The 23,655-nt window shown below is 32.4% G+C and overlaps 4 protein-coding genes across 7 annotated transcripts in view; all 4 read right to left on the bottom strand.

Annotated features, from left to right (window-relative positions):
• Positions 1-10,175, bottom strand: part of LOC115888190 (adenylate cyclase type 9) — a 30,718-nt gene extending 20,543 nt beyond the window's left edge. For both annotated transcript variants that reach the window (XM_030907818.1, XM_030907817.1), the window contains exons 1-2: positions 9,794-10,175; positions 6,614-6,827 (exon numbers count right to left, since the gene is read on the bottom strand). In XM_030907818.1, the coding sequence (XP_030763678.1) occupies positions 6,614-6,771 (158 nt within the window). In that variant the 5' untranslated portion in view covers positions 6,772-6,827; positions 9,794-10,175. The remainder of the gene's footprint in view (positions 1-6,613; positions 6,828-9,793) is intronic.
• Positions 10,176-10,435: 260 nt separating this feature from the next.
• On the bottom strand, positions 10,436-11,195 carry LOC115888244 (2-iminobutanoate/2-iminopropanoate deaminase-like). The gene is made up of 3 exons (XM_030907906.1): positions 10,917-11,195; positions 10,639-10,865; positions 10,436-10,578 (listed from the first exon to the last, which is right to left on the bottom strand). Exons 1-3 carry the CDS (start codon positions 10,988-10,990, stop codon positions 10,463-10,465), a joined length of 417 nt encoding a protein of 138 aa, XP_030763766.1. The 5' UTR covers positions 10,991-11,195; the 3' UTR covers positions 10,436-10,462.
• Positions 11,196-11,300: 105 nt separating this feature from the next.
• On the bottom strand, positions 11,301-13,503 carry LOC115888242 (calumenin). 2 transcript variants are annotated; one of them, XM_030907901.1, is made up of 3 exons: positions 13,301-13,503; positions 12,915-13,158; positions 11,301-12,852 (listed from the first exon to the last, which is right to left on the bottom strand). In XM_030907901.1, the coding sequence occupies exons 2-3, from the start codon at positions 13,136-13,138 to the stop codon at positions 12,120-12,122; spliced, it is 957 nt and encodes a 318-aa protein (XP_030763761.1). In that variant the 5' UTR covers positions 13,139-13,158; positions 13,301-13,503; the 3' UTR covers positions 11,301-12,119. The 2 variants fall into 2 exon arrangements, with proteins under 2 accessions (XP_030763761.1, XP_030763763.1); XM_030907903.1 differs by having other exon boundaries at positions 13,293-13,503.
• A 585-nt stretch (positions 13,504-14,088) lies between these two features.
• The window catches only part of LOC115888243 (LIM domain only protein 3-like), a 109,633-nt gene continuing 100,066 nt past the window's right edge, over positions 14,089-23,655 (bottom strand). The window contains exons 3-6 of one of the 2 annotated variants that reach the window (XM_030907904.1): positions 16,539-16,836; positions 16,307-16,432; positions 15,384-15,525; positions 14,089-14,812 (exon numbers count right to left, since the gene is read on the bottom strand). In XM_030907904.1, coding sequence (XP_030763764.1) covers positions 14,642-14,812; positions 15,384-15,525; positions 16,307-16,432; positions 16,539-16,836 — 737 coding nt within the window. In that variant the 3' untranslated portion in view covers positions 14,089-14,641. The remainder of the gene's footprint in view (positions 14,813-15,383; positions 15,526-16,306; positions 16,433-16,538; positions 16,837-23,655) is intronic. The other variant, XM_030907905.1, reaches the window with a different exon arrangement.

Below are 23,655 nucleotides of genomic sequence, written 5' to 3' on the forward strand. Positions count from 1 at the left end.
TCGAAAATCCACCTTACATAACTTATTTACAACAAAAACAAATTACTTCACGCGGTCATCATACTAATACGCATTAATTTAGTGTTAGACATAATTAACATTGGTAGATATACCCTATAGAGCCGAAATAATATTTTAAATGAACCTATACATCCAAATACGAACGAAAATCGATTGATATATAATTACATACATGACCAAAATTATTGCGTATTTTTGATTTAAGGTATACGGAGAGATATTGAAAGAATTTAAAAAGAAACTAATTTTATACATAGTTATGTTAGTCTTTATGCAAAAAAATGCAACGCAACATTATTTCCTCAAGTTTAAAGTGTTATACTTTTTTTCATTAAGCCCTATTTTCATGATTTTTTAGCAAACTTTATACAGGGTGCTACAAATTCGAGGTACGAGCATTGGTATCTCGGAAACAGTAATAGATACGAAGATGGTTAAATTGGGGCAAAGGTGCGCCTTGGACTGTTCACCAAGATGTCATCAAAAAAGTCTTAAAAACTTTAAGGATTGCTCAGTTTTTTGGAAAAAACGGATTTTTCTGAAAACTAATTTTAATTTTTCCTGTCGTTACTTTTTAGAAAATCAAAAAACAAATTGTACATTCTCATAGCCACTTTATTAGGGTTATCTGATAGTATTTTTATATTTTTAAATTAGCTGATAATTTGTGAGATACAGAGGCCAACTTAATTTTTTTAAATACGGACCTGCATTTTTTATTTCAGATTTTGAAACAACTCAGTCTCCTGAGTACAATGATATGCCACACTTTATACTTTTGTTTTGTTTTGGGTACCTTAACAACAACAAAACTATTTAAATATTATTTAAAAAAATTTCAAGTCCGACTTTGTTTTTTAAATTATTTAATCTGATTATATTCATTGCATCAATATTGATCAGTGCTAATTAACATTAAATAAAGAAAATTGAGCCAATTGAAAGATTCAAATAAATAATATAAAGATCGGCAATTTAAAGATATTATTTTTAACTTTTCTTTGTGAATTTGAAATTCTCAGTGTGCGATCTAATAATTTGCATAATATTAATCGTAGTTATTATGAATAAATTAACTTCTACAAACTAGTTTCTAAAGCTTTACATAGTCTACATGTTCGAAAGGGTTACCACCCTCCCTATTGCACAGATTTATTTTTCATTCAATTTTATTTATAGCTTTTGAATAGAGAGGTGCCTAAAAGCAAAATGCGTTAAGTCCACTGATACAAGTTTTGAAAAAAGAGCAAAAAACTGTTGTCGCTACAAATTATTATATTAAAATTGAAACTTAGTTTAAAAATATTTTAAACCTGAAATATAATGTGGATTCAAGTGCACAACGTTGCCACTATATCCTAACAGCCCTTATTTAGATTTTAAAGACGGATTTTATCGGTTTTGCTTCTTAATTCTGGACTTTACAGGTTTTGCATATCAATCATATGGATTTTATTTGTTTCGATATAAAAACAATTTTTTTAAAGAATGAAATTAGAAATATTTATTTATAATAATTATCAAAACATTACAAAAGAAAATATTTAAACACATAACTCGGGAGCCTCTTCGGTCGGTCCACATAAATCCATTTCTAGTTCGGATTCCTGATGACCTTCGGCAAGACGTCCTTCACAAGAAGCGAAAAAATGCACGTAAAACTGCAGAGAAGGGTTTGAAGGCCACTCTGAACCGTAATGCAATTCTAGGAGCCTCTTTACGTCTGCTTTTTTTTTGGTGTTAACAGAAACATTTGTTTTTTGGAACAACTGATGGATTAATGGCCAAGACGTTTTTTTTTGCTCTTCATAAGCGATTTGAAATTTCCACAACTATGATAGTAAAACTCTTTCCCTTGAACTTTTTCTGCAGTACGCAAGACGTAAATAACAGAATAGCGCACATCTTCGTGTCTCGTCCCTTTTGTCACGCCACCGAGCATCCGAGCAAGCTTGTAATTGGTGACGCAGTGGACTTTACCTAGTTTGTTTTTAAAGCGCTAAGGACTTTATACGTTTTGCTCTAAGCCACGATTTCATGGACTTTTGCTTTTTTGATATTTATCGAATAGGTATCTGGTAGGCCGCTCCAAACATATGCGATTTTACTGACTAACTTATTTTTCACCAAAAGTGGACTTTACGCGTTTTGCTTTTAAGCCCCTCAGAGATCTTCTTTCGAATGCATTTTATACTCTTTATTGTAACTGCCGAGATATGTTGATTTCTCACTTTTTTTGTAAAATTTGGTGTCGAATTACTTGACGTCATCAGACGGTCCAGGTACCTCGCTGGCCATTATACTGCTCTACCATTTCAAATCCATCTTTCGGGGAAATGATTTGATTGTTTATATTACATTTTATTTATATTATTTTATTGCATTTGATTTTCCGTATTCAACCCACGTCACTTGTTTGAAAGCTTATCAATATTGTAACGATGAATATATTAAATATTAAAAACTCAGAACCGGACTTGAAATTAGTTTAAATAAATTGTGTCCAAATTTCCAAAACAAAAAAAAATATTAAGTGTGGCATATCATTGTACTCAGGAGGGCGAGTTCTTTCAAAATCTGAAATACAAAATGCAGGTCCGTATTTAACAAAATTATGTTGGCCTCTGTATCTCACAAATTATCGGCTGATTTGAAAATCTAAAAATACTATCAGATAGCCCTAATAAAGCAGCTATGAGAATGTGCAATTAGTTTTTTGATTTTCTAAAAAGTGTCGACAGGAAAAAAATAAAATTGATTTTTAAAAATATCCGTTTTTCCAAAAAAACTCCTTGAAATTTTTAAAACTTTTTTTGATGGCATCTTGGTGAACATCCCAAAACGCAACTTTGCCCCAATTTAACCATGTTCGTATCTATTACGGTTACCGAGTTACCAATGCTCGTACCTCGAATTTGTATAGTCTATAAAATGAATAACTTTGAATTTTGACCGTTATTTTTTACCAACATGGTAAATATAAAATCCCTCTGTTAAAAAAGTTACTAATATTCTTTAAATTGATTGTCTGAACGAATCAGATAGGTAACTCTTTTTACTATCGTGAAATAGAAAAGGAAAATAATAAAACAAGTGATGGTTCTTCCTCTTCTTGCAAAAATCAACACGAAATGTCATAATTGTCAAAAGTAAAATGTCATCAGCTTTTGACATTTCTAAATATCAGACCAATGCTGTCTCTAATAGAACAGCCACAGAGCGAGATTTATGACGTCACGCTCGCTAGTTAGATATTATGGATTAATAAATATGTTGTAGAATACATGGAAAACATAATTATTCCTCGTATTTTTGGTTTGTGTTTTAAAAATGATATAGTTTACATGAATTATACATAATATACAGTTAATAAATACAATATATACTTATTTATAGTAATAAATACTTTGGCAAATAAACTATAAACCATACAAATGCAGCAAATATTTTACAATATACAAATATTGAATAGGTACAGAGCGGGACAATGGGTAAAATGTAAAATATATTTTAAATTTTAGAGTTTCAAAATCGATCTAATTTAACAAAAAACATTCAATATCTACTAATAGTGATGTATTGTTTATTAATGTTCGAAAAACTATATTTGCAAATAATACAGTATCATAGAAAAAAGGCGTCAGCGATGGCTATGAAATAAAGATCGCTGTCATTTTATATGTATAATTATTCTAAAATTTTTTATTTTCTTGGGATTTAGGTTCGGGAAAAACGCTGACTAGGTAAGTTTTCATTTGGTTTTTCATTATTTTTATTTGGTTTAAAAAAACGTTTCGGCTAACATTATAGCATTCTTCAGTGATGTGTCATATGAAAAAAATAGTGTCGAATATAATCCAAAAAATTACATATAAAATATTCACACCACATAATGTTTATTGCAATTAATAAACTAATACAAACTTGTCAAAAGATGACCACATATTTTTAAAATTATTATTCTTAACACTAAAACTACCTACATTGACTATGGAGTACGATTTCAGCCATATTGTAAAACATTTGCTGCATTTGTATGGTTCATAGTTGATTTGCCAAAGTATTTATTACTAAAAATAGTATTGTATTTATTAACTGTATATTATGTATATTTCATGTAAACTATATCATTTTTAAAATACAAACCCAAAATACGAAGAATAATTATGTTTTCCATGTATTCTACAACATATTTATTAATATGTAGTATCTAACTAGCGTGACGTCATAAATCTTGCTCCGAAGCTGTTCTATTAGAGACGGCATTGCGTCAGCATGGCAGCAAGTTGCTAACCTAATAAAATTAACACTAGAAAAGCCCGCAGGAACTGTCAAATTCAAAGTTATTCGTTTCACAGACTATATATATGTATTACAGTAAAAGTTGGAAATCAGTGATTGCTAACAATTACTAGTAAAAGCTCACATTCACTGGTTTGCTAAGTCTTCGCCAGTAAAAGTCCGACAGCTATTTTTTAAACCAACTTTTATTAGTGAATGCTAACATTCCCTGGACGATAGCAGCGAATTTCAAAAAGGTTTCAAAGATTCAGTTAGCGCTTGGCGCGGTTGCCACATGTAAAATATAAGGGTTAATAAGGATAAGTTGAATAATAGGCAATATAAGGATATCATTAAATTGGGCTAAACGTTGGCAACGTTGACAGACATCGCGTAAATTCGCTTTGTTTATTGTGGTTATGTATATTTGTTTTGTTATCGTAAAAAGTGCTGTGCGTTATTTCCCCTACGGAAGAAATTTTCTGTGAAAATTTAAGGTAAATTAGGCATTCGCAAGAATGTAATAGTGCTTATTTTTAATTTTTGCAATATAATGAAGTCATAGCAAAAGTTAAGCGTGCAAGAGAAAACGATATTAAGGAACCTAGTGACTATGAACTTATTAAATGTTTTGAGATGCTTGAAGTAGCGGGTTTGAAAAAACGAGTAACTCCCTTTGAAGAAAATTCGGCCATACTTTATTTTGTCCACGATGAAGAACTTTATTAAAAAACATTGTAGAAATAAGTAATCTTACGTTTATGAATGTTTTTTTAATTGTTTTGTACGCCTTAAAATATTTACTGTTTTCCTTTTTAATATATAGAAGGTTATGTCGTTATTTTGTATAACTTTTAATAAATATACTAAAGAAGTAAATTGTAATTTTAGGATAAGTGGATCAGCTTGAATATTGAGGTAATCCAATATTCTTAAAAGTTTTATTTGTTCTACCTTCCACCAACATTCTTCCTCACCACACTCGCCTTGTACAGGGTGGACCATTTTGGTTGTTTCTCTAGGGTATCTAGGAAACCGTGAGAAATATTCAAATTTTGATACTGCAGTCTCGGGTTCTTTTTTTGAAAAAATTACAATGGCGCAAACGGACCGTGGCTATCTTGATCGGTTTCGAAGCTACAGGGAGATTCTCAAATTTTGTACTTTTTGAAGATGTTCGATAGTTTGTTTATTTCAGCAACCACGGAAAAATGAATTATACATTCTAAAGGCACTTTTCTGTGTAGAATGCAGTGGCGTAGTCAGACTTTTTTCGAAAAAAATATTTTTTGAGATATTAACTACAGTACGTCTGTCCGTTCTGTAGCTACGGGGTATCCGTGGGAGGGGAAGCGATATTCTCTCGATGTTCTACGTAAAAAATTAGACGACGCGTACCATCAATAAAAATTCCACAAATTTGGAAGTAGCCAATAAAATGAGTGGGCGGAGCGATTTGCGGTGACGTACTCGTCAAGTCGACGTATAAAATATATTGCTGTTTATTTAAATGTTTTTTGTCCGCATTCCTTTCATAGACACAGATCCAGCAGACGTACTTTATACTTGTGTTTTTTTAAATAGAACCCCTTGTATATTTTTAAAATTTCTTATTCCTTTTGGCATGAGCTTCTCGAAAATATATAATACTCTATATTTATTTTCACTATTAACCTCAAACATTTCAAATTTTTCTTAAAATGTCCACTTGTAGATAGTAGGCCGCGCCGAGTAACAAAGTAAACGGTTGTCCATCCTGTACAATAGAATATCTTTTACTGACAACCTTTAGTAAATGTTACTTTCACTATAATGAATGTTAGAAATTACTAGGAAAATTACAAGGAATCTTTTTAAAATACCACATTCACTGGTTCAATGCGTAATTGTTAGCATTTCCTAGTGAATGTTAGCAATCACTGAATTTCCGACTTTCACTGTAACATATAATATTTTGTAAAAAAAAGATAATGTACCTAGACAAAGTTTTTTTTTTATACAGAGTGGTCCATCAATAGCCGAAAATTATTTGCAAGTTCGAAGGTTGTTATATACAAGATGGAGCAAGAAATGTATGAATAATGTAATGATAAAATGTAATAAAATAAAATTATCACAATATAAAAATTAGTAATGCCAATCAAAATAGAAAATCTAGACCACTCCCAGATTATTTTTGTCACTTTCACAATACATTTCAGCGCAAAATTAACTTATATATTGCCACTAGGTACCCATAACTACTGTATTTTTAGATAGTCCCACCCTGTATATAGAATCCGAAAACATATGTAGTACCTATAATACCTACCCAGATTCCTGAGATATTTGTGCCAAGTACATTTGTAACTTCGGATCCAAGGACAAATGTACTTGTTCCTCGTCAATGACATCTGTGGGAGGGTCATCCTGTATACTTCCTTGTTTCAAATAAGTGACGGAATTTTTATGGCCCGATGACATCTTCATTCTAATCCTCCGATTACCTTCACGATACCATTCTAACCAAAAGAAAACCCGAAATCCTAGAAACAACATTAGAGATGTACAGGGTGGCTCGAATTCGACGCTCATTGGGATTTTGGAAACCTTAAGAGATACAGGATCGGTTAAATGGAGGCAAAGTTGCGCAATTTGATGCTCAATAAAATGCCATATTGCATTTTTATTTTCTATTCTTTTTTTTGCATAAAATATTCTGGTGATGGAATTTTCTGTACGAAACGTCGGCAAATATCAAAGTGACTATATACAGGGTGGTCCCAGGTTTTATTTCAATTTTTTCTAAATAATTTCTGAAGTAACGTCAATATTTGGATGAAAATTGGTGTCTGGGAGTTTTTTGACGTGAGAAATTTGATTTTAATGTCAATATGACTCCTACTAGTAGAGGGCGCCACCTACATGTGTTTTAACTGTTTTGAAGCGTAATAACTTTTTGTGTGTACCTGTATAAAACTACCGAGTGAAAAAATATACATCTCTGTGACTTTTTACGTAAAAAATATCTCTTTGTAAAAATCGCTACGATCAACCGTTCTTAAGATATTTAGAATGGAAATAGTCAATACATGTCATTATTGACGAAAAATAAACACGTTGAGTAGATAGTTATTTCACTGAAATAATAAATTTAGGAATTTTTTTTTTTAATTAATCATATTTTTTTCTGCAAAAAATGATGATAAAACAGTTTCTGTTGAACTTTTGGCACAAAAATATTTCAAAGTTATGGTTTCAGTCTAATAATTATTTAGTCAACATGTTTAATTAATGTCAATGATGATAGGTATTGATAATTTCGATTCCAAATCTCTCGAAAATCATTACCCGTAGCGATTTTTACCAAGAGGCCTTTTTTACGTAAAAAACGTCGTAAATGTATATTTTTTACTCAGAAGTTATATACAGGTACGGACAAAAAGTTATTACTCTTCAAACCGGTTAAAAAATATGTAGGTGGTATATGTAGGTAGCCCTCTACTAGTAGGAGCCATATTGACATCAAAATCAAATTCCTCATGTCAAAAAACTCCCAGACACCAATTTTCATTCAAATATTGACTTTACTTCAGAAATTATTTGGAAAAAATGGAAATAAAAATGAAACTTCTACACCCTGTATCTCCGAAACTAAGTATTTTAGGACATACATTTATACGAACTTTTTTACTTATTTTTATCTGCAGAATATGCTGCCGAAGTTTCCGGAACACAGTTCGGACCACCCTGTATAGTGTTTTAAGAGTGATGAAAGGATTTAATTAAATTGAAAAAAAAATCAGGTCCGTATTTAAGAAAATTAAGTTGGCATCTGTATCTCACAAATTATCAGCTAATTTGAAAATCCAAAAATACTGTCAGATAGCCCTAATGAAGTGGCTATGAGAATGTGCAATTAGTTTTTTGATTTTCTAAAAAGTAACGACAGGAAAAAATAAAATTGATTTTCAAAAAAAAAAAGTTTTTTCCAAATAACTCAGTAATACTTGAAATTTTTAAAACTTTTTTGATGGTATCTTGGTGAACATTTCAAAGCGCAACTTTGCCCCAATTTAACCATGTTCGTATCTATTACGGTTACCGCGATACCAATGCTCGTACCTCGAATTTGTAGCACCCTGTATATTGTGTTCTAGTGGACTGATTTTGACGACTTTTTAACCAATTTGTAGCTAAATTATTTGACTGTTTAGTATCTCTTTCTAAATTAAAAATGAAAGTTTCCATCTGTCAATTATACAAGGAAAAACAAAATGTTGATATTTTAGTGAAAGCTTAGTGATCACAATATAAAACTTTAAAATACATAAAAATTTTAATGTGCCCGTTTTTCGTACCGATGAGTGTATATTCTTTAAACTGTACTTTAACCTCAGACCAAAAACTTTAACTTTCACGTATTAATATCAAATACACTTCGGCGATATGATCGATATATTTTTAGAAAATATCGATATTGCTTGCACATCCCTAACAGTTCAATAACTATATTATATGCAAATATTTTATTTAACAGTTCAAATTCGATATTATATACCTATTACTTATAACAATTAGCACTTATTTGGACACGTCAATCATAAACTGGACAGCCAGTAAAACATGTTAAATTAATGTCTTAAAATTACTAGATATTATAATTTTATTTTATTATCATTACATATTAGGAGTGATTAATTATCACAGATTATTCTTTGATAGCTCTGAATATTATATATGCTTTGTACATATAGTTATTTTTTTAGCTTAAATACGTATGTATTTTTATAAATAATATTTACTTGGTGAAGAAACACCTTGTATAAATATATTTTCACTTAGGAAATCCTAAACATCACCGATAGAAATTAAAAATATGATATAAATTATAGTCCAAGGTGTCTGGATTAAATTTATATCCACTCGAGGATCCAAAAACTATTTTTAAAATATTTATATTAATGTAAATATGAACTGGTCAGATTTATTTATCAAATTTTTGGATACGAACCGTATAAATGTCAAATGATATGCCCTGTTCGCATTTTCAGTAATCAAAAAAAAAATAACTAAATGGAAAAAATATTCAAAAAAAAAATGTAAACAAGACATATTTTTACAAACTAAGTATTCTTCCTAATTAAGTAGGAAAAACATTAAAGAGTCTGAAATGATAAAATGAATTGATATAAATTTTAATTTAATTCGCTTTTCTCATACTGTTATATAGCTTATTATTTCTTAGTATTCTTTGAGAAAACGGTATTTAAATAATACACCTGTAAAGTAAATATAAATTTTGTGATAAATTCCTTATCTATTTAATTTCAAACGTACATGTAGTTAAATGATATCAAAATTCATTTTGCCATACAATTAACAAAAACTAGCCAATTCCAATAAAGTACGAACTATGTCATTAATCATTATATCAAGTAATTACGAAAAAAGAATAATTAATAATTTATATGGACGAATTCAAAGGGTAATGATATAAAACAGTACTTACCTTTGGAGGACGAGTATTCAAAGGTTGCTGAATGATATTAGAAATATTTAAATACCTTTCACGCATTCAGAAACAAATCGGAAACACCTTTGCTACACCAGGACTTCATATAATAATGCAGAAACATGTTTGTAATCCGAATCAAAATTCGCTGAGCTTAATGTCAACAAATGGTATCATTAAATTTTTAAAAATTGTCATGCCAATTTAATTCGTTAGACAGAATTCGAAGAGTGACCGCGATCTCGATAACGCTTTGATTCAATTTGAGGCCTCAGGTGTAAATTGATAAATACATATGGGGTTGAGATAGACCGTTTTTATAAACACAACACACGATTTTTCTTGTGATTGACGATTTTCACTTTCAAAGCGCAAAATTTGTTTGACGTTTATCAATCCGACTGACAGTACGAGAGAAATAGAAATTTTTTCAGGGTTGTCGCAGCTATAATTTTATGTACAATGTTTAGTACAAATTTCTACTTGTTTTACTGGTTGCCTGCTTTAACAAATATATCAAAATTATCGGACAGCGTTCTAAATAAGCTGGCTCGTTTTGTAATCTTTGTATTATTCGTTATTCGAAACATATTCATTAGTATATTCTGTGATCATATTATACTACAAATAATTACTCTATTATCTTTGCTACAAACTTTTTTTATTTTACTTGTTACACTGTTCGTTTATAACTGCAGCGATAACTTCGATTTCCACGCTGGCTCCCATAGGAAGCTTTCCTACTTGATATGTTGATCTAGCCGGGAAATTCTTAAGAAAAACTGAAATAAAATATAGAACTACATAGAACAAAGATCCATAACTGTCTGAATTACACTCACATTCTTTGTAGACATCGTTGACACAGGCAAAATCGTTAATATCGTTGAGCATTATGTTGCATTTGATCACTTGCTCGTAGGATGAACCAGCAGCTTCCAAGATACATCCTATCGATTCTAGGGCTTTTTTGGCTTCAGCTCCGACCCCTCCAGCCACTAATTTCAAGTGTTCATCCACTCCCAAAACTCCAGACAAAAAAACAGTGTTATTAAAGGACACAGCTTGACTAAAAGTTGTATTCCAGTTAACTACTTATTTTTGTAAAACTTTTACTTACTTGTATGGGGATCCTTTGGCTGGCCTAGGTGCTTTAGCAGTTGAAATAACTTTCCTAATCAAAGAAGAAGCCATTTCTTGTGTATCGTATAAGCTGGTTACAGTAAATGCTTTGATCAGAGTGCAAAGTATTATGTTTATATTTACTGGGATATTACAACATTCAATTATTATCAGCTTGGGCGAATATTTATCAAAATTTAAAAAACTATTTAAAGAGATTTTGAATAGAAAACCATTCCCCCCCAGAAATGACAATATAATAATTAATGACAGTACTTTCTTTATTATTTGACACATGAATAAAAAAGTCTGAGAATATAATAATGCCAGTAGGTACTGTCTTTAAAATAAATATTATTTGACACATAAAAAAGTCCGAAAATATATTTATAAATAATATATTACATATTGATCAGCTTACACAAGCATGGCACTTATTAACTATTTTTATTTATGTTCAACATAAAATAAAGCTTATAAAAAGTTATATATCTAAATAAATGCAAATACCTAGAATATAACTCAGATTCGATAGAATCAGATCTCTAATTGTCCTGAGTCAGTCTTTGTTAGTGCGAAAAATACCCAAAAATCTTCTATTGCACAGTATACCTATATAATACCTCACAGAGTTTAGGAAAATATTAAAAAAAAGGCAGTAAAAATCACTAAAACTTATGTGTTAAAACTAACTAAAAATATGTTAAAAACTATAAAAAAGGTGTAATTTAATTTTAGGTCCCTAAAAATACCCCGTATGAGAGAAAAAAGGGCGTCAACTTGGCTTTGAAATTCCCTATAGTTTCGCTTTTAAAATGACAATCCTCATTACTAACTCAAATTTGACGTACTTTTTTTATTAAATGGTGCACTTCCAATTCAAGATTATACAATAAAATAAAATCTAATTTTTAAGTATAATTTTTCTTCGTATATTAAAGAAAAAAATGCAATTTTAGTACATTTTTCTGAATATTTTTAACTTATATTTAATATTAGAAAAAAAGTCCTAATTTTTCTTATTAATATTTTATACAAAGTTACCCAGTGGCTGCTATCTGAATCTTATATCAAAAATTAATAACTAAACACCACATTATATTATTAATTTTCCTCTTTCAGAAAACTGAGCCAACCCCTTGTATAAAATATTTTATTCTATAAAAAAAATCAATTTTTATGGACCTAAAAAGAGAAAAATTTAAAATTCATCGTGTCTCGCTAAAGCTTGACCGAAATCGGTCGCTTGAGACCCTACAAACAAATCATACTTGTTCAACACTTCTTCTTTGGTAAGTTGCTCGTCAGAATCCGAGTCTGCTTCGTATATAAGATGCTTAGCTTCTGCTTCAGCATGATCAAAATCATCAGGTAGAATCCACTGTTTAATTTCATCTTCTTCCATATACCCATTTCCATCTTTGTCACGGTACAAAGTAAACTGCTCCCTCTCACTCTTAACCCAGTCAGGTTCCTCCTCACCCTCCTCACTACGGTACAAGTCACCTATATATTCTTCGATAGAAACCTTCCCGTCATCATCTTTATCAATATCTTCTAGAGTTTCCTGGATGACTACACTCTTCATGTGTTCTACTTCTTCGGGATGTAAAAACGCAGCAAAGTCTTCTTTGGTTAGGTTATCGTCACCATCCTGGTCAGCTACTGTCCATCTTCTACGGTCCCGTTTCATCATGGATCGATAAGTTTTTTCCTCGTTACTGTCGCCCACAGCACCGTGATCCAGGAATCCATAAACCAGGTTTTTGTAGTTTTCCCAGGATATTGTGGGTTTGTCGTCGGGATTTTGTTCTTTCCAAACTCTATCGACGTCCTCAGTAATGTATCTCTTCTGGGTAAATCTGATCCAATCTTTAAGTTCTATGAGTGATACAAATCCATCCTTGTCTGTATCAATCTTTTCATAAATAATTCTACAAAAAAAAAACAGATAAAAACAGCCTTATTTATAACCATTAAGCCTTAAAACACTTACCCTAAACGTCTTTTACTTTCTTCTGGTGGTAAATTATCAAAAGCTTTTGCATCTTCACCTAAAAATGCCTGATGGTCATACTCTGGATTATGATGTTCATTTTCGAAATGCTCTTTATCGCTTGGTTCTCTATCATAAACCCGGTCCTTGTGATTTTCCTCTTTTGGAAGAGCATTTGCTAGTATCAAAAATGTAGACAAACATAAACAGCACACTTTGGACATTGTTAAATCCAAAAAAGATCCTGGAGAATGAAAATACTGATGATGTAAACAGAATAAATCGTGGACAAATTTAATTGGCTGCCAGAGTTCTTTAATAGTTAAATCAGGAAGCGCATTATCTTTGGTGAAGCAATAAAATATTCGGTAAACTAACCTACTTACTAAAAAAAGCCAATAAAAATGATGGAAAACACGATTTTATTTCTTGGAAAATGATGTGCCAACTAACTAACTTCTATATTTTAATAATAATTTTCTTTCTGAAAGCTTATTCACATTCAAAAACTGGCAAAATCAACAAAAACTGCACACAAAATTAATTCATTCGCTCTTGTTTTGAAATCACTTTGAAATGTACTAGTCGAAACGTCAGATTTGACATTCTAATTCAATATTGTACTATAATATTGTACTAATTAAGGTTGGGTATTAAAAGTTTGCTTTTCTTTTGGCACACTATGAAAATTTTAGACAACCAATGAATCTTTTGGGAGAATTGTGGAAATGAAATAAAATTTGAAAAATATTCAAATGCAACATTAAATTTATTTATTTACAGTTTGGAAACAACGAAATACTGAAGTAAAAGAGACCATCGTCTTAATATATATTTTACATACATTACTATCCTTTAATAACATTAACAAATTAAAAAAAAAAAAAACAATAAAAATGATGCGAATATAAATAACATTTAAGGAATAGCTCACAATTTTACATTTTTACCATAGGAAATCTTTTCAGTGTTCTTTCGATAAATAGAAATAAGTACTATATATATATATATAAATATATTTAGAAAAATACTTTAACAGGAACGATTCAAGTAGTACCGATATGTATAAAAAGCTATATTTTTATATAGTAGACGAACATAAAATCATAAATATACCTAATTAGCCAAAATATATTTTGAGCTAAAATAATATAGTAAAGTTTAATATTCCAACAAAAGAAATTTTCGGTTTATCTTTATATATTACAGAGTATTTAATATATACAGTGCGATACATTTCTAATGTATCTATACGTAGGAAAGATTTTAAAATCTTGATACAAACTTTAAAAAAAAAATATTTTTATTCAGATAAATTAATAAGTCCAGAACGATGATAAAAATGCCATTGTTCCAATAAATTTTTCCAATATGACGAATCACAGTATCTGTCAAAGCAATCAAAATTAGTAATACTTTTAAACAAATTTAAGTCCAGTTGGCTTAGAAATGACAATCGATGACATTCCCCATATAATTTCACATGCCAAATGACAGCGATCTTCATTTCATAGCCATCGCTGACGACTTTTTTTCAATCATACAATATTTTCTGTTTGAACCTGTCAAATGTTACATACATAAGAAATAGTTCCGTGAGAAGAACTATATATTTTTTATTGGACATTTTTTTATTTATTTTTGCAGTTTTTGGTCATGTCAACGGGAGGCTCTGGCAAATATTCAGACGATTTCTTCAACAGAATCTGTCATCCTCGGCTTGTAGCTCAGTTGGGAAGGTCTAAAGTTGTAGAATCTGGACTACCATATCCGCTGCTTGTGTCTGATAATGGTAGGCTGCTAGTGGGCGGCTGCTGTCGCCCTCCCAAAGTCTTCTCGCTGCAACAGGAACCGGAACTTAGCGAGGAACAGCAAAAAGGGCGGTCTATAGCCGCCCCCTGAAAGATAACGATCTAAGAGGGTTAAATATAGAAAATCTAAGAAAAAATCGTTTTAAATAACTGGATTTTGAAAAAAAGAGAAGTTTGAGAAAATCTGTATCTACTATCTACTATACAGGATGAGTCTTAAATAAGTGAAAATATTTTCAGGGCTGGTAGATCTCGATAACAGAAACATATTTTCTGTTTACCGTTTTTCAAATAAATCCAAAATAACTGAGATATTTTACTTTTAAGATTTAAAAAAAATATTTTTTTGCTGAAATTTTGAGAACCAATGGATCTTTTATTCTCGCTTTTTTTTTCTTGTAAATTTAATCTACTACCGATGTTAACATGTTATCAAGAAATTATGATTTTTAACTAAAAAAAATCAAAAATTGGAAATTTTCAATTTTTCTTTTCGTGAAAAAAAACTCATAATGCTGTTTCTAGGGTCGAAAAATATTTGAACTTATTTAAGACTTACCCTGTATAGGTAAACTATTGTATAATAATATCAAAGATTTGGTAATGCTACTACTTTGGTTACTATACATTGTTTTATAATAGTTCTCGATGGTACTACCTGTAAATTGCTAACTTGTCTTCGTATGTGCGCTAAACTGCTAGGATTGTACGCCATATTGGCGAAAACCAGTCTTTCCTCGTAGTCGTACTCGCAAAGGATTTTGTTCTCGCAAAGGTAGAATCTATCACCAACGCAGAACCTAAAAAAATATTTTGTTTTGAAATACATATAACATACGATAAAAAATAGCGTCACAGTAGCCATTGAAACGACACTTATTGATGACAACTATACGCCGTTTTTTTCGATCATACGATATACGATACAAATATGTAACTCTTTTTTGGTAGTTCTGTGCTAGGGGTGTCTCACTTGGGTAAAAAATGTATTTGTACTCCCAAAATATCATTTTATTGCCAAGCGACTGCCAGAGACTGCGAAGAAAACTGCCAATGACTGCCAGCGACTGATGCCAAGAAAATGTATATGTAATTCCAATATTGATAGACACCCCTCATATATATGTGGTTACCTCATTGTTTTTTAGTGAATATGTAGGTTATTGGTACAGGGTGTCCCATTTTGGTTGAAATCATACGGTATCTCCACTATTAGAGAAAAGAGAAGGATGCGGTTTGAACAAACATCTCCCACTTTGAGCTACAGGGTCTTTTTGAAACAGGGTACTCTGTACAACCAAGCTAAGTAAATATTCTCTACAACTAAAGTTATGTTTTCTTAAATAGCACCCTGTGTATTAAAAAATCACTTGATCCGGCTTGCCTATAAATACGAGCTTCTCTAAAATATACAACACCTTATATTTATGTTTACCAGATTTTTTTTTCTGGTAGAGGATTTCCGTTCGACAAAAAAGTGGGACAGGTTTGTACAATTCTTCACTAATAATGGAAATACCGTATGATTTCATCCAAAATGGGACACTCTGTATATACTACTACGAGTGGGCTTAAACATACCTATGATTGCACTGTTGACACGCAAAACACTCCAAGTGATACACGTTGTTTTTCGCGCGCATTACCATTTCGAAGGCTGGAATCACTTTGTTACACGCTGCGCAATATCCAGTTGTTCCAAATAACCTTAAATTAAAAAAAATAATAATTTTTTAAGATCGGTCAAAATCAAAAGTTGTTGGCATTAATTCATGGTAGGTATATTATCAAGATACCATCTCTTTAAACTTACCTGAGGTAGTCTCTTTTGCACAGTATGAGATTGGCTTTGGTGTAGAGCGTAGAACCCACTTCCCCTAATCTACAGTCGCAACAACCGCACTTGAGACAGTCCTCGTGCCAGAATAGGTCGATGGCCTTGAGCAGGAAGCGCTCGGTGATGCGCTTGCCGCACGATGCGCAGTCTTTGGCCGGCGCAGCACTGCCGGAGCATGCGCCGTTGGTCGCTGTGGAAACCGGGACCGGGGAAGGCCCGGAAACAGTGAGACCTGCCGCTCTGACCGTCACTCCGGGATGATCCACTCTGGATTCTGAAACAGGAAGTGAATAGTCAGAAATTATTAACTGGCTAGTACTTTTTGATATTGTCCATTTACGGTAGTATTTTTATCAATCAAAAATAATAGTTATACCTAGAGCTGCCAACTTTGGACGACGCGAGTGAAAAAAAAACGTGGCAGGTGAAAAAATGTTTAAACCTCGCTCAAATGTCAAGTAAATTTACTCAAAAGTTATGTAAACGTTATAGCACCGTACACCTTTTTATATATAAAGTTATATTATTTTTATATATAAAGTTATTATTATAATAACTTCAACTTTTGATTTTTAAATGGCAGTTTCGGTATTTTTTTTACTTTATTCGATAGAAAATGACACTCTGAATATAATGACATATCATATTTTTGCTTGAAACAAAATTGCATTTTAAATTTCAATCTAGAGTACCTACCGTGGCTGTGTTAAAAACACTAATTTTTAATCAAGTCTTGGAACAATAGATTTGATCGTCTAATGTTTTTCGTGTTTTGTCCTGGCGGGTTAAAAGATGCCCAAATCGTATTTTTAATCATATCTCAATTTTTTCAAATGGAACGAGGATGGCTCGCTAGCATATTTGGAAAAAGCATTTTTTACGAATAATTTGGTACCACACACTTGGTATTTCGAGTCAAATTGTCGTTACGAATCGTATGTTGCCATTTCAAATAAACCATATTCGAAAATGTCAAAATTGACATATGATATGTCATTCTATTCAGAGCTTTTCAGAGTGTCATTTTCTATCGAATAAAGTAACAAAATACCAATGACTAAAGAATCCAAGGACAAATAACACCCGAGAGCAAATTTTGACGATGTCACCCAACAGTGCCGTAGCACATATTTTTCTTAACCTAGCTGTTTGAAGCAATATTTCTATTTTTTGATAATTGTTTTGACTACGCCTATGGTGTATCATCCTAATTAATTACGAAAAAAACGTATTAAAATGTTAACAAGAGGTACAAAACTAGTATCGACGTATAGCACATATCAAGTAGATATGTCATATAGACGTTAATTGAAATTGAAGAATAATTATCGAATTCAATAAGAAAACGCTAAAAAGTTAGAGTGAACTGTTTATTTACCTATGAAACGTAACTCCTGGCTCTTTCTTATCGCTGCTGCTTTTACACTTGAAAGCTGAACAACTAAGTAACACTAGCTGAACACACAAACTATTAAAAATCGCTAAAATTGTCGCTGGTGACCAAATGATGACTCATTGTTTGCCACCAAAAGAAAGGTCTCTAAGGTCACAAATTCTGCTGCAGCCCGTATAGGGGCGTTACATGTCCTTATATTCTTTAGTCATTGCAAAATACCGAGGGTGCCATTTAAAAATCAAAAGTTGTAGTCGTTTCCGGTAATTGTTTTCGGGCACTTCCTGTTTAAGTGACCGAAAACAATCGAAAAAAAATATTTAGAAATGAATGGAGATTTTGAAGACAATTTTTATTTTAAGAGTCAGTGGTTTCGTACTTTTGCTCCAAAAATATTCAATATAAAACTCGTATGGACGGCACTGGTGGAAATAAATAAAATTATTTATACACAAAAAAAGGTATTTTGATGCATAGAAGACGTGTATTATGTTTCATAAAGATATCTATAATAAAATCAGCGTTATTGTGAAAATTTTTTTTTTTTGAAAATTTTACTACCTTGTGTATCTCAGAAATTAAGATGTTTAGGACATAAATATATTCATATAAAGTTTTTCGCTTAAAATAGGACCAAGAATCACCCCCATAAATATTAGCATGTCATTACATACATACATACACTGCCATTACACTCTGACGAGTATTTGACACGCATCAAAAGATGTTCACGCAAGGCGTTTTCTTTCATGAGCTTTTCTGTGACTGAAAAGCCGGATACGTGATTTTATTTGCCTACCGCACTTCGGACATTCAAAAATCTTATTGCTCTGTTTTTTTTTTTTTTTTTTTTTTTTTTTTTTTTGGAGGTGTAAAATACCTTTACGTACGGAGTGTGGGACTCAATCTCTCCTTAAGCTGCCTGGAGGACACTACCCACTAAACGTCACCCCCTTGCTCCTGCCACGTCTACCTGGACCCGCTGGACGCATCTCCTCAAGTAGCGCCAGACCTTTTTTGTCATTACCCCTGCTCTTCGCTGTATTTTGCCTCTAGTATATTTTGGGCCAGTTTTGAGATGGCTTCAAAGTTTTCTCTTCTTTCTGTTACCGATTTTAAGAAGGTATCTGCGGAGATGTTGCCACCAATCGTCATGCGTGCCTCACATCTTTCCTGTTCCCATCTTGGACAAGCAAACATTGTGTGTTCTGGAGTATCATTGGGTTCAGCACAGTATCGGCATTCCGCGACTTCCCCCTTTCCAATTTTACACAGGTAACTCCCAAAATTTCCGTGGCCACTCAATATTTGAGTAAGATAGAAGTTTACCTCTCCATGCTTTCTTTTAATCCACATATTTATATTTGGGATGAGCTTATATGTCCATCTTATCTGTCCTTTTTGTGATACTTCCCATTCTGCCTGCCACTGCTGCACTGTGCGGTTTCTCTCCATCTCTCTGCTTGCCCTGGTTTGTACTTCACCCTTGAGAAAGAGTCGTTCTCTTTCTCTTGAGAGAAGATGCAAGGGCACCTGACCCGATATCACCAAGGCTGCCTCAGTTGAAGTAGTCCGATACGCCGAGCAGACCCTCAAAGCCATGACTCTCTGTGCACCTTCAAGTCTTTTTTTATTTACGTGCATATTGGTTGCTTCGTTCCACACAGGTGCTCCATACATAATAATATTCTGGCACGCATATGCTAACACTCTTCTCTTTGCTGGTGTTGGGCCCCGAACGTTTGGCAGTATTGCGGACAACGCTTTAGCAGTTCGTTGTGATTTCAGACACACCTCCTTGATGTGCAGGCCCATCGTGAGTGCACGGTCTATGTGGAATCCAAGATAGTTGACTTGCTTTACTGGATTTATTATTATATCCTTAAAATTAAACCTTATATGGTCAACTTTTCTCTTGCGGCTCAGTAAAATCGCCTCTGTTTTTTCCAAAGCTATTTCGAGTCTGCTCACGCATCCATCTGGCTATGATCTTTAGTGTATCATCCACAGTCTTCATTAGGTCGAGGTCGTTTATTTTTTTGTTTCTTTTAGTTTTTTTTTGTTATTATCACATTTTTTTTGTTATGATCATCGGCGTAAGAGATCAACTCTGTCCCACCTGGTACAGTAAGCTCCATGACACTGTCGTATAATATGTTCCACAGAGTTGGCCCCAGCACCGAGCCCTGTGGGACGCCACCGAATACCTCTCTTTCATCTTCTCTATTGAGAACTATAAATCTATTATCAAGATGGCTTCTTATTATGTTCACCAAATAGCCACTTATGCCCCATCTCCTAAGTTCTTTAATAATTATTTCCCATGACGCGCAATTAAATGCATTTTTAACGTCGACTAAAATCAAAGCATTATGCCAAGTGGCTTTTCTTTTCACGATATCCGATATTTTCTTCATTGCATATGTGGTAGATTTCCCCTTTACAAATCTATACTGGTTTGGATGCATACCATTTCGTTTCTTCCTAATTTCTTCCAAGAGTCGCGTATTGATGAGTTTCTCATAGACTTTCCCGATTACATCAATGAGGCAAATCGGACGATATTTTGGTGGATCATTTAGGTGCTTCCGGGGTTTCTCTATTAGGGTTAATTTAGATCTCTTCCATTCTTTAGGGAATTCATTTCTCTGAAGAAAGTTATTGAAAAATGTTCTAAAATAATTGCTCTGTTGCCTCTTTACTTTTTGGTTGTCGCTGTTAACTAAGTTTACAATTCTTCTCCTTTGAGTTCTATTGTGAACTGCTTCTTCCCAGTAATTCTGCATGTTAATCCCCTTTAAGTTTAAGGAAAATGTCCTTGTACCTTTTGAGTTGTCCACCCGGCCTCCTCTTACCGTCTACAAGCTCACCGTAAAGCTGAGATTTTGGTATGCGGTTTTCTTGCATTCTGCATACGTGACCAGCCCATCTAAAGCGGGATTTTGTAACCATGACTTCAATACTCTCGCAGTTAGCTTTTTCAAAAACTGATACGTTTGAGACATGATGAAACCACCGGATTCTTAAGAGTTGTCTAAGGTGTCTCTGTTGCAACTTGTTTAATGCGTTTATGTGCTGGCGCGGAGGTACGGCACCCAGGTTTCGCTCCCATATAACATGGTGGGGATTATATGGTAGGTACACTGCAAGTTTCGTTTTTGTACTCAAGTCATGATTGTGGAAAACCCTGTCTTTTAATTTCCAGAATGCTCTTGAGGCGCTGCTGTTATTAAGGGACACCCTGTAGGTATCCATACAGTTAAACAAAATCATTATAATGAACTAAAATGACTTTTTAAAAACTTCCTCTTTTCCTAGAAAATGCATTATTTTCTCTCCGCTCTCGCAGTATTCATTTACATAATGGAACAACAACAAATGTATTTTGTATTAACTGCGCAGATTTAATGGTGCCGTAGACGACGCCATCTCAGGGCTTTGTGGAGGGGATTGGGAGTGGGGAGAGATAGTCATTACACAGTCATGACATCTGCAGCCAATTTGGGCAAAGTGCTTTTTATCCGATCCAGGCTTTCCAGGATTATCGAGGCCACAGAAACTACTTCCCGACCGATCCTTGATTGAATTTCAATATTAAAAGCTAGTTTTCTCGATCTTATCACCGATCCAATCATTTCAATCTCTAATAACTTGTAGTAGGGATGGACGAAATTACCTATCGATATAGCAAAATAACGATACTTTTTAAAATATTTATCGATATTTATTTCATACAATTTATTTAATATAAAATAAATTTATTACAGTGACAGAGTCAACGATATGTGTTATGATATTCAAAAAAGACTCTCTTGGTCTTGGTATTAGTTTTGAAGGACTAAGGACCATTATTACCGCTTTCCCGTTCAAAATATTCTAATAAGGTTGAGATAAGTTTTTTGCAACTGCTGTTAAGCTGCTTCTTGCATCTTGTACACTTTGCACTAGTGATGGGCATTACGATTCTTTTTAGTGAATCGAATCACACGATTCAATTTCTCATATTGAATCGACTCCTACGATTCGTTCATTTTAACGAACCACATGCACAATTTACGTTTCATAAAAACAAGAATCGTAACTGGCACTACCGGCGATAATTTGGTCGGAAAATTACTTAAGGGACCAGAAAAAGAAATATACAGTTCTTTCATTTGTTTTTCAACACTTTATGACACTGGCGTAATTGGATTGATTATTTTATCAATAATAATAATTAATTGTCAATCCAATTCATATACAGGGTGTTTCAAAACAAATGCGAAAAACTTTAGGGGGTGATTCCTTGTTCAAAATAAAGGGTAGTTTGCTTTATAAACGTTGGGTCAAAAGTCAACCATTAGGGAGATATCGCGGTACAAAGATGGCGGAAAAATAATGTTTTTATTTTTTATCTTGAAAACGAAAAGAGATAGACTAATGAAATTTTATGGAAGCATTACTGTTATGAAAACACACTTTCAGGTAATTTTTTACTTTTTTAAAATGAGTGGAAGGGGTTGAAATAAACTACCCCTATCATTCTTGTTAACGAAATTTAAAGAAAAATCTTATCAAACACATGCAAATGCTTTAATTTGGATAGTTTAGTTTGTTTAGAAACTTTTTACCTCTTGTGTTTTTTTGATAAAACTCACCGATTGGAAATTAAAAAATAAAATGTAAAGCATTACATGTCAGGACAAAAAACATTTTTAGATTAAGAATCTAGAGATAATAACGATAATAATAATCATCAAGATAATAACGTATTGCAGTAGAGTAATGTCAAATAAAATAATATTAGGAACATCCTAAAAAGTAACAGCGGCCGACTAGATTTTTTCCTAAAAAAATTACAGATTATTTAGATTACTAGATTCTTTATCAGAAAATGTTTTTTGTCCTGACATGTAATGCTTTACATTTTATTTTTTAATTTCAAATCGGTGAGTTTTATCAAAAAAATACAAGAGATAAAAACGTTTCTAAACAAACTAAACTATCCAAATTAATTTTTTTGCATGTGTTTGATAAGATTTTTCTTTAAATTTCGTTAACAAGAATGATAGGGGTAGTTTATTTCAACCCCTTCCACTCATTTTAAAAAAAGTGAAAAATTACCAGAAAGTGTGTTTTCATAACAGTAATGCTTCCATAAAATTTTATTAGTCTATCTATTTTCGTTTTCAAGATAAAAAATAAAAACATTATTTTTCCGCCATCTTTGTACCGCAATATCTCCCTAATGGTTGACTTTTGACCCAACGTTTATGAAGCAAACTACCCTTTATTTTGAACAAGGAATCACCCCCTGAAGTTTTTCGCATTTGTTTTGAAACACCCTGTATACTATTTATTAAAGACTTCTTAATACCAATTTAATATTTTAGAACCATATTTTTTTTTAGTTGCATAAAAGTAGTACATAATAGAGCATTTTTAGGAGTTGCATAGAAACACGATTTCGCCTTTTACTCCAACATTTAACGGATTAGGATATTATTTTAACAAAAATATTAACGGTGAAAATTAAATACCTTACAGATACTCCCGTACTAAGCAGTCTAAGCACAGTATAAATAAGTTTTTTTCTTGTAAATAACTCTCTTATCGTTTGCCATGATATTTGTTTAGGGCTTTTGTTCATTTCTAAATATTGGTGCCTGACTCTATGACTATATCAACGCCGCGTCGCGGCGTAGAAACGAACGATCGCAT

The sequence above is a fragment of the Sitophilus oryzae genome, unplaced genomic scaffold, assembly GCF_002938485.1.
Source record: "Sitophilus oryzae breed Bouriz unplaced genomic scaffold, Soryzae_2.0 scaffold_690_pilon_pilon, whole genome shotgun sequence".
Lineage (NCBI taxonomy): Eukaryota > Metazoa > Arthropoda > Insecta > Coleoptera > Curculionidae > Sitophilus > Sitophilus oryzae.

Coding starts and splice junctions, on each gene's coding strand:
- LOC115888244 (XM_030907906.1), bottom strand. CDS start 10,990: ATGGCTTCTTCTTTGATTAGGAAAGTTATTTCAACTGCTAAAGCACCT. Junction 10,866..10,916: donor GCCAAAGGATCCCCATACAA/GTAAGTAAAAGT, acceptor TACAACTTTTAG/TCAAGCTGTGTCCTTTAATA. Junction 10,579..10,638: donor CAACGATGTCTACAAAGAAT/GTGAGTGTAATT, acceptor ATTTTATTTCAG/TTTTTCTTAAGAATTTCCCG.
- LOC115888242 (XM_030907901.1), bottom strand. CDS start 13,138: ATGTCCAAAGTGTGCTGTTTATGTTTGTCTACATTTTTGATACTAGCA. Junction 12,853..12,914: donor GAAAGTAAAAGACGTTTAGG/GTAAGTGTTTTA, acceptor TTTTTTTTGTAG/AATTATTTATGAAAAGATTG.